General features: G+C 42.7%; 1 protein-coding gene across 4 annotated transcripts in view; it reads left to right on the forward strand.

The window, feature by feature from the left end:
* SKAP1 (src kinase associated phosphoprotein 1) overlaps positions 1–15,855 on the forward strand; it is an 862,974-nt gene that overhangs the window by 202,963 nt on the left and 644,156 nt on the right. For all 4 annotated transcript variants that reach the window (XM_077252209.1, XM_077252208.1, XM_077252210.1 and 1 more), the window contains exon 3: positions 5,459–5,484. In XM_077252209.1, the coding sequence (XP_077108324.1) occupies positions 5,459–5,484 (26 nt within the window). The remainder of the gene's footprint in view (positions 1–5,458; positions 5,485–15,855) is intronic.

The raw sequence follows: 15,855 nt of genomic DNA on the forward strand, positions 1-15,855 counted from the left end.
TCTCTGTCTCTTTTATTATTATTTTTTGTAAGTTCTGAGGAACACACCTCAAATTTTATTTCACTAGTTTTTAAGTGTTCAGAAATATATCCAATATGGCACCAATGTGAGTACTGGTGACAAAGCAGTGTCTATAATAGATGGCACACCATTTGGTCTTTAGGGTGAAATTGAAGATCCAGGACCCATTCAAAGCTTCTAGAGACATTGAGCAAACAAGAAAATCCTTCCAGGAATTAATACTCACAGAGGGAGGCATGCTCCTAAAACACATTGGCTGATTATAAAATTGGTCTTGCTAACAAAACAGTTGTCCCGCATTTTCATATATTGTAGCAGGAAGAATAAACTGTACTGGAATGAAGGGCAAAATGTGGAGGAAAATGCAGCCAACTATGTGGCAAAGCGGAGTTTGTTCCAAAGATGAAAGAACACCATCAGGGCTAGAATGGCAGACACTTTCAGAGACTGGTCGTACAACGTCCTTTTAGCTCCATCAATCCCTATATGAGAGACGAATGTGCCAATAGACGTGGTAGACCATAGCAAGCTCCCACCCGCCAAGGTCAGAACCGCTATATGCGCAAAACAACCAGTTCTCTATAGAAAGTATTTTCTGGTACCAGAGGTTCGGCAAGAACCATAAAGGAAAGCCCATAGTGTATAAGTACGGAACTTCCTAATTTTATAGAAATCCTACAATAAAATGATCATGCCCGTATCATCAACATAAATACAGTATAAGTAATATAAATGGAAGCCAAAGTTTTGTGTAGCAAGACAGTCGTAAAAACAGTCAAAGTTAGATAAATGGTCAAAAATGTTTGTGAGTAATCAAGTCCTCTAATTCATTTTCAGATGATCTCACTTTTCAAGATCATTTCTGGGGTCCACATTCTAATGCTTATTGACGTGGGTACGTGGACGAGAATTTTTTGAAATAGTAGTTTGGTATGAGATTGATCGAGTCCTAGAATTTTCAGATGACCTGACTTTGCAAGAACTTTTGTGGGGTCCACACTCTAGAGCAGGGCTCCTCAACCTGTAGCTCGGGAGCCACATGTGGCTCGCGGCCCCATGAATTCTGGCTCGCGGCCCCATGAATTCTGGCTCGCGACTGTCTGCCAGCTTGATGCATTAGGTCCAGGTCTAGCAAACAGGTATAAAGAGCACATCTCAAAATGGTGAATTTTGTGAGTAACCCTGCACAGAATTGCAGATCTGGATGCACATTTACTGGTCTTAGGGGTTTAGAGATGTTTTAGGTATGGTACGCTGGAGGTTTGTACTACCTGTTAGAAGAGGTGCTCAAAGCTGGATGTGACAGTGTGTTGGGAGAATACCCCTGGATCTCAGTGTACTGCTCTGGAGTGATTTCTGTGGAAAAGCTTTGGTTATCATTATACCTGTAATGGGGGCTTTGGTTGACTCTACTTTGATGGAGGTGGGTGCTGGATGAGGCTCGTGACCCTCTCTGTGCTGAATGTGGCTCGCGACCCTCTCTCTAAGCTGGATGTGGCTCTCAAGGTCAGAAAGGTTGGGGACCACTGCTCTAGAGCGTACAGACGTGGGTACGTGGATGAGAATTTGTTGGGATAGTAGTTTGGTATGGGATTGATCAAGTTCTGGAATTAATTGTGAAATGGGGTAAAACGGGATCTACCGATTAAAATGTTCTTTATCAATTGTTCCAAATTGTTCTACTGGGGCCACTAAGCAGAAAATAAAAATTATTGAAAAAAACAAACAAACTAATAATTGTAGGTGGTGTGGTAGGTCTCAAAACAGGGGGAGTTACAAAGGCCTGGTTGGGATGGGCATGTGGGGCAATAGAATCGGGAATTACTCCATCTGCCATGCTTTCTGCAAAGTCAACATCTTTTTTGAGGATACCCTTGGGTGGGAGTGACAGGGACAGGGTGAGGAAAATGGCGTTCTGCAAGTCTCTGGGAATCCTCAGAGTCGAAGGCTTCCCCCGGTGCCATTGACTAAAATATGAGGCTCTCTACAATTTTTTCCTGAAAGTGCAGGAACGTAAGTGGTCTTTGGGACTTTTTATACAGGATAAAGCTGTTATATATGGCAGTTTGAATAAGGTGGATTGCCACCTTTTTGTACCAGGCCCTGGTCTTCCTTTTGACCAGGTATGGTTGTAGAACCTGGTCTGACAAGTCTACGCCACCCATATATTTGTTATAGTCTGTGATGCAGACTGGTTTTTCCTTGTCCCTGGTGGCACCCCCCTCTATGACCGCCACAGTGGTGTCCGCATGCAATGTGGAAAGCATGTAGATGTCCTTCCTGTCTTTCCACTTCACTGCAAGATGTTGGTCACTTGCGAGTGAGAATGACGCCCCCCTCTCCAAACCTCTGGACACCAACTGTGACAGAAACCCCACTCTGTTTTTCTTGACTGTCCCACAGGCCCCTGTATTTGCAGCATAGAGGGATTTATATAGGGGGATGCTCGTGTTGTAGTTGTCAGTATACACGTGGTACCCTTGATGGAGAAAGGGTGTCATTAGCTCCCAGACAATTTTGCCTGGGATACCAATTGTCTGGGGGCAGTTTGGGGGGTTTATTTGGCGGTTTATTTCTTCATAAATTAGGAAGGTGGACGTGTACCCTGATGAACTCTCGCAAGTTTTGTATAATTTTATGCCTTATTTGGCTCTCTTGGAGGGATTAAATTTGCGGAATGACAGACGGCCCTTGTAGTTCATCAAGGACTCGTCGACTGCCACATTTTGCTCTGGGGTATAGGAATTTAGAAATGGAAGTTGTTAGGAGGGAAATTAGGGGTCTCAATTTATTTAGCCGATCGTAGTTAGGGTCAGTTCTTGGAAGGGCTTGGGAATTGAAACTGAAGTGGAGGAATCTCATCAGGGCTTTGTAACGGACTCGGGACATGACGGCTGCAAATACAGGGGTGCTGTGGACAGCTTTTGTTGCCCAGTAAGAGCGGAGTGTGTTTTTTTTTTTACTAAACCCATATTCAGGGTGAGGCCTAAGAATTTTTTTATTTCGGGGACATTTGTGGGGATCCAGGAACGGGAATGAAAGGCCGTGGGTTTTTGGAAATATATTGCCGGGCATATAGGTTTGTTTGGTGGACGATTAATTGCAGGACTAAGGGGCTAATGAAAATTTGAAAAAAATCAATGGAGGTAAAATTGGCGACATCTACTCTTATTCCAGGGACTGCATAAAAAGGGGGAATTTGAGGGGAAAATGAGGTGTCATTATACCACAGCGGTGGGGGGACTGCGGTACTTGGTCTGCCTCTGAAGCTTCAGCAGTGACGACCGACTCCGCTACCATTGGGCTGGGGGATCCCGTGGAGAAAGAGTCGTCATCACTGTCTGAAAGCTGCTCATCTTCAGAGGCAGATTCTGTTTCACTGCCGGAGCTGCCGGAGCAAAACAGGCTGTAAGCTTGCTCCGCACTGAAAGTTCTGTGGGCCATTTTATTTATTTCCTCTGCTAACCCTAATATGTGTAACCCTAATGTGTAACCCTAACCCTAATATGCCTAACCCTAATATGCATAACCCTAAGATGCGTAACCCTAACCCTAAAATGCGTAACCCTAATGTGCTTAAACCTAACCCTAATATGTGTAACCCTAATTTGCGTAACCCTAATATGCGTAACCCTAACCCTAATATGCGTAACCCTAACCCTAATATGCGTAACCCTAACCCTAATATGTGTAACCCTAACCCTAATATGGGTAACCCTAACCCTAAAAAATAAAAAAAAATATATTAAAAAAAAAAATTATTTTTTTTTATAATCCTCTGCTGATGATGCAGGGATTATGGAGAACGGGGGTGGGTAAATGGGATGCTGGCGGATGCAGAAATGATGTTTTTTATCACTCTGACAGGGCAGCACTTGAACTGTAGTCTCTTTCTCTCTTCTCTCCCAGAACAACTACAAGGAGAGAAGAGAGAGGTACAGCCCAAGTGCTGCCATATTTATCAAATATTAAGGGTTTTGATCACGGTGATAGGGCATATTACAGTAATCAAAACCCAGCAGCCAATAAGAAAATTCTCACTGGTTGCCGGGTGTCTGCTGGCAGATCTTGGCGGGCGCATTGCGCATGCGCCCGCCATTTTCTTCCAGCCGAGAAGAAGGGGGGCCGGGAGCTGTGGGACGGGGACCGGGGGACAGCGTCTGCGGGGACTTATTAGGCACTGTGGGGGGCTCGGGGGACCCTATTTCTCTCCCCTCTGATGTGCGATCACATCAGAGGGGAGAGGAAATGCAAAACAAACTTAATACAGTGTATATATATATATATATATATATATATATATATATAGCAGTCGCAACCCTGAGGGTCTGTAAAGACCCCCGGGATTGCGATCGCCCCTGTCGATCGATCCCAACCAACTCCCAAATCCTGGGGTAGCTAGATTTTGGCGGGCGCATCTGCACATGCGACCGCCATTTTCTTAATGACGGAGGAGGACCGGGGGACAGCTTTTTCGGTACATAAGGTACCGTGGGGGGTTCGGGGGACCCTATTTCTCTCCCCTCTAATGTGCGATCACATCAGAGGGGAGAGAAAATAAATGCAAAACCGGATTTTTTTTTTCTTTTTTTGCGATCGCCGGTAAATGGTTAATTACCGGCGATCGCAAAAGCGGGGTCGGTAAAAACCGAACCGAATCATGTTCTCTGGGGTCTCGGCTACCCCCGGCAGCCAAGACCCTGGAGAAAATCGGACTCTAGGGGGCACTATTCACTTTTTTCACAGCGCAGTGAGGTTTAAGTACCCTTAATGACCTCCGTTAAAAGGCGTATCGGCGGTCGTTAAGGGGTTAAAGTAGATTTGTGGGAATTATTTGTTAACTATTTTGTGTGACGTGACTCTCTGATTTTAAGGGCACAAAAATTAAACGTTTGAAAATTGCAAGATTTTCTACATTTTTGCCAAATTTCCGTTTTTTTCATAAATAAACACAAGTCTTATCGAAGAAATTTTATCACTAACGTACAATGTCACGAAAAAGCAATCTCCGAATCCGTGGGATCCGTTGAAGCGTTCCTGAGTTATTACCTCATAAAGTGACTGAACCAATTTTTTCAATTCTGACCAGTCACTAAGGGGTTAAACTACTAATGTTCACGTCAGTGTTTATGAAACAGTCTAATTACTGATGTGCTAGTTCATTAAAATAATAATTTAGAAATTCTCATTTGGGTTTCCTGTTTTGTACTCATTTAATATTTGCTTAAGTTTATTTTTGTCCATTCAACATAAGACATCTCTAAATTCTATGGGTAAAATATTTCAAAGACCTACAGTAGATCTGCCTATGAATGCATTTTGAGGTGGGAGGTTGATCTTACTGACAGATTCCCTAAAAGTAACAGCATTGCTTTAAAATTTCCTATATATGCTCAAAGGAATGTTTAAACTAATTATCGGTATGTTTTGATTTTAGGTACCCCCTGGACTTTCAACAGAAAGGTGAGAAATTTTTAAATTAGCCACTTTTGCTTTTATTTCCTTGTTTTGTGTACACTTTGGTCCCAAATCATCAAAACTGGCAGTTTTCACGCCAGTCTCGATGAAGGTCGTACTGCAGTTAGACGCTCCTTATTCATTAAGAGGCTCATTCAATTCTGGAGTAAAAGCTTTGATGATGAATTTACATAAAAAATATGCAGCTTAAAAAAAATTATAACCTATTGTTACTTTCAACTCTGTATCTTGCTCACTGCAATTTTCAAGCCACTCTGGAGCAGATAAAATTTGTTTGGCAAATGACCTATAATTAGCACTCTGGGCAAAAGAAAAGGCCTCACATACACATTACATGAAGGTTGTCTTGAATCCAGCCTATTGAATTTCAGCTGCTGATCATTTGTTCTCTGGGAGACAAGGCTCTGCCAGATGATTGTGGCAGCAGCTCTCTCCTAGACGATACAGTTTAACTGGGATGAGCTGCGCTTTCCACAATTTGTGGAAAAGAGGAGAAATAGTTGTTGGCTGAACGATCACTTGGCTGATGGCCACATAATATAATGTTGCCAACTTTTCAGTGCTCTGACAATTGCATGAATTAAATTAACAACAAGATGAGAATTCATATATTATGAATTTGCCTCTGTCCACTATCTAGACATAACCCAGGGTGCACACATTTCCCGGAGTGTTTCTATAGTGGCAATTTGTCATCTGATACATGCTGCCGAATCCGTGGGCAGCAGTAGGTATTGGGGACTATCTGTACTTTCTCAGCCAGGTATGTTTTACTCCGAAGCGCTACAGCATTTCAGAGAAAAATGTACTTTAATAGGCATTGGGGATCGAGACCGCACTGTTTGTAGACTAGTCGGACAGGCGGTTCCCCAGCGGCTTCTCCCCACCCTGCATTGACATATCTTTGCCTATAGGTTATAGCTCTGGAATGCTTCAACGGATTCCACTGATTCTGGGATTTTTTTTTTCGTGACATATTGTACTTAATGTTAGTGGCAAAAAAAAAATCGCTATAACTTGCGTTTACTTATGAAAAAAAAACGATAACTTGGCAAAAATTTTGCAATTTTCCAACTTATTTTTGTGCCCTTAAATCAGAGAGCCGTGTCACACAAAATAGTTAATAAATAACATTTCACACATAACTTTACATCAGCACAATTTTGGAAACAATTTATTTTTTTTTTTTTTGTTAGGACGTTATAACAGTTAAAAATTGATAAGCGATTTCTCATTTTTCCAACAAAATTGACAACTATTTTTTTTAGGGACCACCTCACATTTGAAGTGACTTTGGGGGGTTAATATAACAGAAAATACCAAAAAATGACACCATTCTTAAAACTGCACCCCTCAAAGATCGCAAAACCACATTCAAGAAGTTTACTAACCCTTCAGGTGCTTCATGAGAACTAAAGCAATGTGGAAGGAAAAAATTAACATTTTAACTTTTTTCATCCAAAAAATATTTTAGGCCCAATTTTTTTTTTATTTCCACAAGGATATCAGGAGAAAATGGACCATAAAATGTGTTTTGTAATTTCGCCTGAGTCACCGATACCCCGAACGTGGGGGAAAGCCACTGTTTGGGCACATGGCAGGGCTCAGCTCAGAGGGAAGGGAGCACCGTTTGACTTTTTTGAACGCAAAATTGTCTGGAATCGATGGAGGGCACCATGTCGCGTTTGGAGACCCCCTGATATACAGTGCCTACAAGTAGTATTCAACCCCCTGCAGATTTAGCAGGTTTACACATTTGGAATTAACTTGGCATTGTGACATTTGGACTGTAGATCAGCCTGGAAGTGTGAAATGCACTGCAGCAAAAAAGAATGTTATTTCTTTGTTTATTTTTTTTTTAAATTGGGAAAAGTTTTTTTTGAGGGTCATTTATTATTCAACCCCTCAACCCACCAGAATTCTGTTTGGTTCCCCTAAAGTATTAAGAAGTAGTTCAGGCACAAAGAACAATGAGCTTCACATGTTTGGATTAATTATCTCTTTTTCCAGCCTTTTCTGACTATTTAAGACCCTCCCCAAACTTGTGAACAGCACTCAAACATGGTCAACATGGGAAAGACAAAGGAGCATTCCAAGGCCATCAGAGACAAGATCGTGGAGGGTCACAAGGCTGGCAAGGGGTACAAAACCCTTTCCAAGGAGTTGGGCCTACCTGTCTCCACTGTTGGGAGCATCATCTGGAAGTGGAAGGCTTATGGAACTACTGTTAGCCTTCCACGGCCTGGACAGCCTTTGAAAGTTTCCTCCCGTGCCGAGGCCAGGCTTGTCCGAAGAGTCAAGGCTAACCCAAGGACAACAAGGAAGGAGCTCCGGGAAGATCTCATGGCAGTGGGGACATTGGTTTCAGTCAATACCATAAGTAACATACTCCACCGCAATGGTCTCTGTTCCAGACGAGCCCGTAAGGTACCTTTACTTTCAAAGCGTCATGTCAAGGCTCGTCTACAGTTTGCTCATGATCACTTGGAGGACTCTGAGACTGACTGGTTCAAGGTTCTCTGGTCTGATGAGACCAAGATCGAGATCTTTGGTGCCAACCACACACGTGATGTTTGGAGACTGGATGGCACTGCATACGACCCCAAGAATACCATCCCTACAGTCAAGCATGGTGGTGGCAGCATCATGCTGTGGGGCTGTTTCTCAGCCAAGGGGCCTGGCCATCTGGTCCGCATCCATGGGAAGATGGATAGCACGGCCTACCTGGAGATTTTGGCCAAGAACCTCCGCTCCTCCATCAAGAATCTTAAGATGGGTCGTCATTTCATCTTCCAACAAGACAACAACCCAAAGCACACAGCCAAGAAAACCAAGGCCTGGTTCAAGAGGCAAAAAATCAAGGTGTTGCAGTGGCCTAGTCAGTCTCCTGACCTTAACCCAATTGAAAACTTGTGGAAGGAGCTCAAGATTAAAGTCCACATGAGACACCCAAAGAACCTAGATAACTTGGAGAAGATCTGCATGGAGGAGTGGGCCAAGATAACTCCAGAGACCTGTGCCGGCCTGATCAGGTCTTATAAAAGACGATTATTAGCTGTAATTGCAAACAAAGGTTATTCCACAAAATATTAAACCTAGGGGTTGAATAATAATTGACCCACACTTTTATGTTTAAAATTTAAAAAATTTAACTGAGCAACAAAACTTTTTGGTTTGTAAGATTTATGCATCTGTTAATAAATCCTGCTCTTGTTTGAAGTTTGAAGGCTCTAACTTATTTGCATCTTATTAAACCTGCTAAATCTGCAGGGGGTTGAATACTACTTGTAGGCACTGTACCTAAACAGTGGAAACCCCCGAATTCTAACTCCAACTCTAACACCGCCCTAACCCGAACACACCGCTAACCCTATTCCCAACCCTAACCACAACCCTACCCCAACCGTAACCCGAGCACAACAACCGTAACTCGAGCATCACAACCGTATCCCCAACCATAACTGCAAAGAATGGAAAAAAATATATATTTTATTTTTTTTACCTAACTTAGGGGGTGACAAAGGGGGGTTTGATATACTATTTTTTTTAAATTTTGATCACTGTGAAAAATCTATTGTTGCCGTGTATCTGCCGGCAGATCTCGGTGGGCGCACTGCACATGCGCCCGCTATTTTCTTCCAGGAAGATGACGCGGAGGGTCAGGGGATGGCGGAGGTATCGGTGTTGTTTGGGGGACCCCATTTCTGTCTCCTCTAATGTGCTAGATCATATCAGAGGAGAGAGAAATTAATTGAAAATCGGACTTAATATATATATTTTTTTGCGATCACCATTATTCGATGAGTAACTGCGATCAGAAGACTTGGAATGGTAAAAACCGACCGAATCATGTTCTCCAGGATCTCGGCTACCCCCAGTAGCCTAGACCCCGAAGATTTTCTGACATTGCGGGGGCGCTGTACACTTATTTCTCAGCACCGTTAAAAAAACAGCACTGAGAAATAAGGCCGCTAACTGCCTCCATTAAAAGACGTATCGGCCGTCGATAATGTATTAAATCATCTGAACATCAATAATTAGTAATAAAACACCTTTATTATTTGTACAAATTGGTACGTGGTGGCAAAGAAAAACGAAAGCACACACACATAATAAAATGCAAAACACAATACCCAAAAAGGATTCTGAATAAAATGAGTACAACTGTAGGACAGGTGCCAGGAGAAAAAATGAATATAAAGCAGTATACATGATATCAGTAGTCACCCAAATCTATATGTCTAATCAGAAGTGTAAGGGATATTGAGACTGGTTATCATGAACCTATGTATGACACAAAAGGGTATACGAAATTTGTGATGTTAACTATTTTTCAAAGTTAGGGACATGCTAGAAATGCAGATAACTTTAGACCTATAATATATTGCATGTGCCCTATTTAGAAATTGCACAGTCTATCACCAATTAGAGTATATAGATCATAAATTGGCAAAAATTAGGGGTGTAATTTATACCTGGGTCAAAAACAAGTCATGCAGGAAGGGTCTGTTACCCCCACCTCTGTACCTGGTACACAAACCAGACTATGTACTGGGGTACAACAAGAACATGGGAGAGATGATCTCTCTGATTAAGTCCTCCAGCCTTACAGTGATATGAGAAAAGCCAAGGAGTGGTGCAAGAAGCTGGCCATGCACATCGTACAGATGAAAATATAAAACACTTTTCGTGCTTTTGTGCAGGCCAGATCAGTTTGTCTTACCTTCAGTTCCAGGATGTAGTGATCAAGGTCCTATTATTTGGCAGTCCGGAATGAGCTGGCTCCACTATTTCCAGAACTGAAGGTGCTCCTATCGTACCAGACCAACATTTCCCCAGTGAGGTTTTTCAAATAAAAGAAGGTCTCAAAAGAGGCTCCGAGTGTGTTACAGAAGGGGAATAAGAAAGGTTACCATTTGGCAATGTGACACCAGCTCAAGAAATCTGGCCTGTGTATAAAGAATGTACCACACATCCATGGACTACTAAGTTCATTTCTGACTTGCACAACTTAAGTATGCCAACTTGCGTACACTACACTACACTACTCGCGTAAAGCGACCTGAAGCACCCTACACTACTCGCGTAAGGCAACCTGATGCACTCTACACTACTCGTGTAATGCAACCTGATGCACTCTACACTACTCGCGTAAGGCAACCTGATGCACTCTACACTACTCACGTAAGCTAACCTGATGCACTCTACACTACTCTCGTATGGCAACTTGATGCACTCTACACTACTCGCGCAAGGCAACCTGACGCACGCTACATAATTTTCGTATGCCCCCACATCATAAAATTCACATACCAGGAAAACAATTCCAATATAGGGTCATTTGTGGGGGTTTCTACTGTTAAGGCACATTAGGGGCTCTCTAAATGCAACATGACGTGCGCAGACCACTCCATAAAGTCTGCATTACAAACCGTCACTCGGTACGGATAATAGCGCAAGTGCAGGGCGTAGGTGCCGGATTGCGGTGCCACAACTGCACGTCATAGGGCAGTGTGATGTGCATGGGAGGAAGGGGCTATGATAATGAAGACAGAAGGCAGAAATTTCTTTCAGGCACCAAATGCCCCAAAGCCTGGAAGAAATCATTAACATAAGATTAAAACTCAATTTATCAACAACTAGACTGCAGCTATGGCATACAGGTAAGCATGATTAAAATATTCTATTACCTGTATGCCCATAATAATAGCTTAACAGCGTCCCAGGGGGTGACAGATTCCTTTTAACCCTTCTAACATTCTAAAAAAAAATTGTACTGATGTAAAGTAGACATGTGGGAAATATTATTTATGAACAATTTTGTGTGACAACTCTGGTTTACGGACATAAAAATTAAAAGTTTGAAAACTGCGAAATTTTCCAAAGTTTTTGACAAAAGAAAACAAGTCATATCAAACAAATTTTACCACTATCATGAAGTACACTGCTAAAAAAAATAAAGGGAACACTTAACAGAATATAACTCCAAGTTAATCAAACGTCTGTGAAATCAATTTCACATGCTATTGTGCAAATGGCACAGTTTTAGGCAGCTGGACCGCTACCTCAGCCTTTGTGCAAGGAGGAACAGGAGGAGCACTGCCAGAGCCCTGAAAAATGACCTCCATGAGGCCACAAATGTGCATGTGTCTGCAAAACGGTTAGAAACCGACTTCATGAGGATGGTCTGAGTGCCCGACGTCCACAGATGGGGGTTGTGCTCACATCCCAACACCATGCAGGACGGTAGGCATTTGCCACAGAACACCTGGTTTGGCAAATTCGCCACTGGTGCCCTGTGCTCTTCACAGATGAAAGCAGGTTCACACTGAGCACATGTGACAGATGTGACAGAGTCTGGAGACGCCGTGGAAAGCGATCTGCTGCCTGCAACTTCCTTCAGCATGACCGGTTTGGCAATGGGTCAGTAATGGTGTGGGGTGGCATTTCTTTGGAGGGCTGCACAGCCATCCATGTGCTCGCCAGAGGTAGCCTGACTGCCATTAGGTACCGAGATGAGATCCTCAGACCCCTTGTGAGACCATATGCTGGTGCAGTTGGCCCTGGGTTCCTCCTAATGCAGAACAATGCCAGACCTCATGTGGCTGTAGTGTCAGCAGTTCCTGCAAGATGAAGGCATTGAAGCGATGGACTGGCCCGCCCGTTCCCTAGACCTGAATCCGATTGAACACATCTGGGACATCATGTCTCGCACCATCCACCAACGTCACGTTGCACCACAGACTGTCCGGCAGTTGGCGGATGCTTTAGTCCAGGTCTGGGAGGAGATCTCTCAGAAGACCATCCACCGCCTCATCCGGACTATGCTGAGGCATTGTAGGGAGGTCATGCAGGAACATGGAGGCCACACACACTACTGAACATCATTCCATTGTCTTGAGGCATTTCCACTGAAGTTGGATCAGCCTGTAATTTGATTTTCCACATTGTTTTTGAGTATCATTTCAAATCCAGACCTCCATAGTATATTAATTTTGATTTACATTGATCATTTTTATGTTTCATTGTTCTCAACGCATTCCACTATGGAATTAATAAAGATTTGCAACTGGAATATTTCATTCAGTGGTATCTAGGATTTATTTGAGTGTTCCCTTTATTTTTTTGAGCAGTGTACAATATGTCACAAAAAAACAGTCTCCGAACCAGTGGGATCCGTTGAAGCGTTAGTTATTACCACATAAAGTGACACTAGTCAGAATTGTAAAATTTGGCCTGATTACGAAGATGAAAATAGGCTTTGGGGGTGGAAGGAGTTAATAATTTATACATTTTTTTTAAATAATTAGAGGATGGTGCAAGTGTTGTTTCAAGACCTGTGCACCAGAGATAGTTAATAGGGGAACAGAATCTCTTGACTTGGTAATATACATTGCGCTTAAATGCAAGGTGATAAGTTACAGTGGGGGAAAAAAAGTATTTAGTCAGCCACCAATTGTGCAAGTTCTCCCACTTAAAAAGATGAGAGGCCTGCAATTGACATCATAGATAGACCACAACTATGAGAGTCAAAATGAGAAAACATCCAGAAAATTACCTTGTATGATTTGGCAAGATTTATCTTGCAAATTATGGTGGAAAATAAGTATTTGGTCACCTAAAACATGCAAGATTTCTGTCTCTCACAGACCTGTAACTTCTTCTTTAAGAGGCTCCTCTGTCCTCCACTCATTACCTGTAGTAATGGCACCTGTTTGAACTTATCAGTATAAAAGACACCTGTCCACAACCTCAAACAGTCACACTCCAAACTCCGCTATGGTGAAGACCAAAGAGCTGTCGAAGGATATCAGAAACAAAATTGTAGTCCTGCACCAGGCTGGGAAGACTGAATCTGCAATAGACAAGCAGCTTGGTGTGATGAAATCAACTGTGGGAGCAATAATAAGAAAATGGAAGACATACAAGACCGCTGATAATCTCCCTCGATCTCGTGCTCCATGCAAGATCTCATCCCGGGGTGTCAAAATGATTACAAGAACGGTGAGCAAAAATCCCAGAACCACATGAGGGGACCTAGTGAATAACCTGCATAGAGCTGGGACCACCGTATCAAAGGCTACCAAACACACTACGCCGCCAGGGACTCAGATCCTGCAGTGCCAAACGTGTCCACCTGCTTAAGCCAGTACATGTCCGGGCCCGTCTGAAGTTTGCTAGAGAGCATTTGAATTATCCAGAAGAGTATTGGGAGAATGTCATATGGTCTGATGAAACCAAAGTAGAACTGTTTGGAAGAAACAAAACTCATCGTGTTTGGAGGAGTCAGAATGCGGAGTTGCATCCAAAGAACACCATACCTACTGTGAAGCATGGGGGTGGCAACATCATGCTTTGGGGCTGTTTCTCTGCAAATGGACCAGGACGACTGATCCGTATTCATGAAAGAATGAATGGGGCCATGTATCGTGAGGTTTTGAGTGGAAACCTCCTTCCATCAGCAAGGGCATTGAAGATGAAACGTGGATGGGTCTTTCAGCATGATAATGATCCCAAGCACCCTGCCAGGGCAATGAAGGTGTGGCTTCCTAAGAAGCATATGAAGATCCTGGAGTGGTCTAGCTTGTCTCCAGATCTCAACCCCATGGAAAATGTTTGGAGGGAGTTGAAAGTCCATGTTGCCCAGCGACAGGCCCAAAACATCACTGCTCTAAAGGTGATCTGCATGGAGGAATGGGCCAACATACCACCAACAGTGTGTGCCAACCTTGTGAAGACTTACAGAAAACGTTTGACCTCTGTCATTGCCAACAAAGGATATATAACAAAATATTGAGATGAACTTTTGTTAATTACCAAATACTTATTTTCCACCATAATTTGCAAAATAAATCTTGCCAAATCAGACAAGGCCATTTTCTGGATTTGTTTTCTCATATTGACTCATAATAATAATAATCTTATATAGCGCCAACATATTCCACAGCGCTTTACAGTTTAACAGTTTCAAGCACAAGTCATAAATAACGTTAACAATACAATAATCAAAGCAAAATAAGACGACCCTGCTCGTGAGAGCTTACAATCTACAATGAGGTGGGGGAGATACAAAGTACAGGAGCTTATTTACAATAACGTATTTACAATGATGGTCCAGCCATCTTCAGGTGGTGGGGGATAGATGAAGATAGTGAATTGGGCTACACACCCGCCCTTACACATAAAACGACTTTTATTAGGGAACGTGATAGGCCGCTCAGAACAAATATGTTTTGAGGGCGCGCCTAAAATTATGCAAAGTGTGAATGGTCCTAATTTCTTTTGGTATAGCATTCCAGAGGATTGGCGCAGCGCGAGAGAAGTCTTGGAGACGGGAGTGGGAGGTACGGATTAGGGCAGAGGTTAGTCGCTGCAGAGCGCAGCGGTCGGCTAGGCCGATAGACAGAAATAAGTGATGAGATGTAAGGGGGTGCTGCACTGTGAAGAGCTTTGTGGGTGAGAACCAGTACTTTAAATTGGATCCTATAATGAATGGGCAGCCAGTGTAATGATTGGTGAAGAGCAGACACGTCTGAATACCGATTAGCCAGGTAGATGACCCGGGCTGCTGCATTAAGGATAGTGTTATATATATATATATATATATATATATATATATATATATATATATATATATATATATATATATATATATATATACTGGTTAGTTCACTATTGTATTGCATATTAGTGCCAATTTTCCTTATACCTCTTGCCTCGGTGTGGCACCTGGATGTCATCTTTCATTTTTAAATTGTTTTAGTCTCTAATTATATGTAAAATAATCTTGCTTTTTACTTGGCAATAACCTTTATGAAATTTTACTTGCTCTAGTGTCCATTCTCTTTCCATTTCTCTTTTTTCTACATTTATGGTTGATCGTATGTATTTAATGGCCCCTCCTTTGGTTTATTGCATTAAGGATAGACTGAAGAGGGGAAAGTCGAGTGAGGGGGAGGCCAATTAATAGAGCGTTACAGTAATCCAGGCGGGCGTGGATAAAGGCGACAATGAGGGTTTTTGTTGTTTCCATGGTGAGAAAAGGGCAGATTCTAGAGATGTTCTTTACTTGTAAGTGGCAAGAGCGGGCAAGAGATTGTATATGGGGTGTGAAGGAGAGATCGGAGTCAAACATAACACCCAGACAGGGCGCCTGCTGCCAGGGTGTTATTATGGTGCCACCCACGGAGAGGGAAACATCAGGTTTAGGGAGGTTAGTAGATGGCGGGAGCAGAAGAATTTCAGTTTTGGAGAGGTTGAGTTTCAGATAGAGGGTGGACATGATGTTGGAGACTGCTGACAGTCAGTCACTGGCGTTCTGTAGTATAGCGGGAGTAAGGTCAGAGGATGACATGT

This window comes from Ranitomeya variabilis, chromosome 4 (genome assembly GCF_051348905.1).
Source record: "Ranitomeya variabilis isolate aRanVar5 chromosome 4, aRanVar5.hap1, whole genome shotgun sequence".
Lineage (NCBI taxonomy): Eukaryota > Metazoa > Chordata > Amphibia > Anura > Dendrobatidae > Ranitomeya > Ranitomeya variabilis.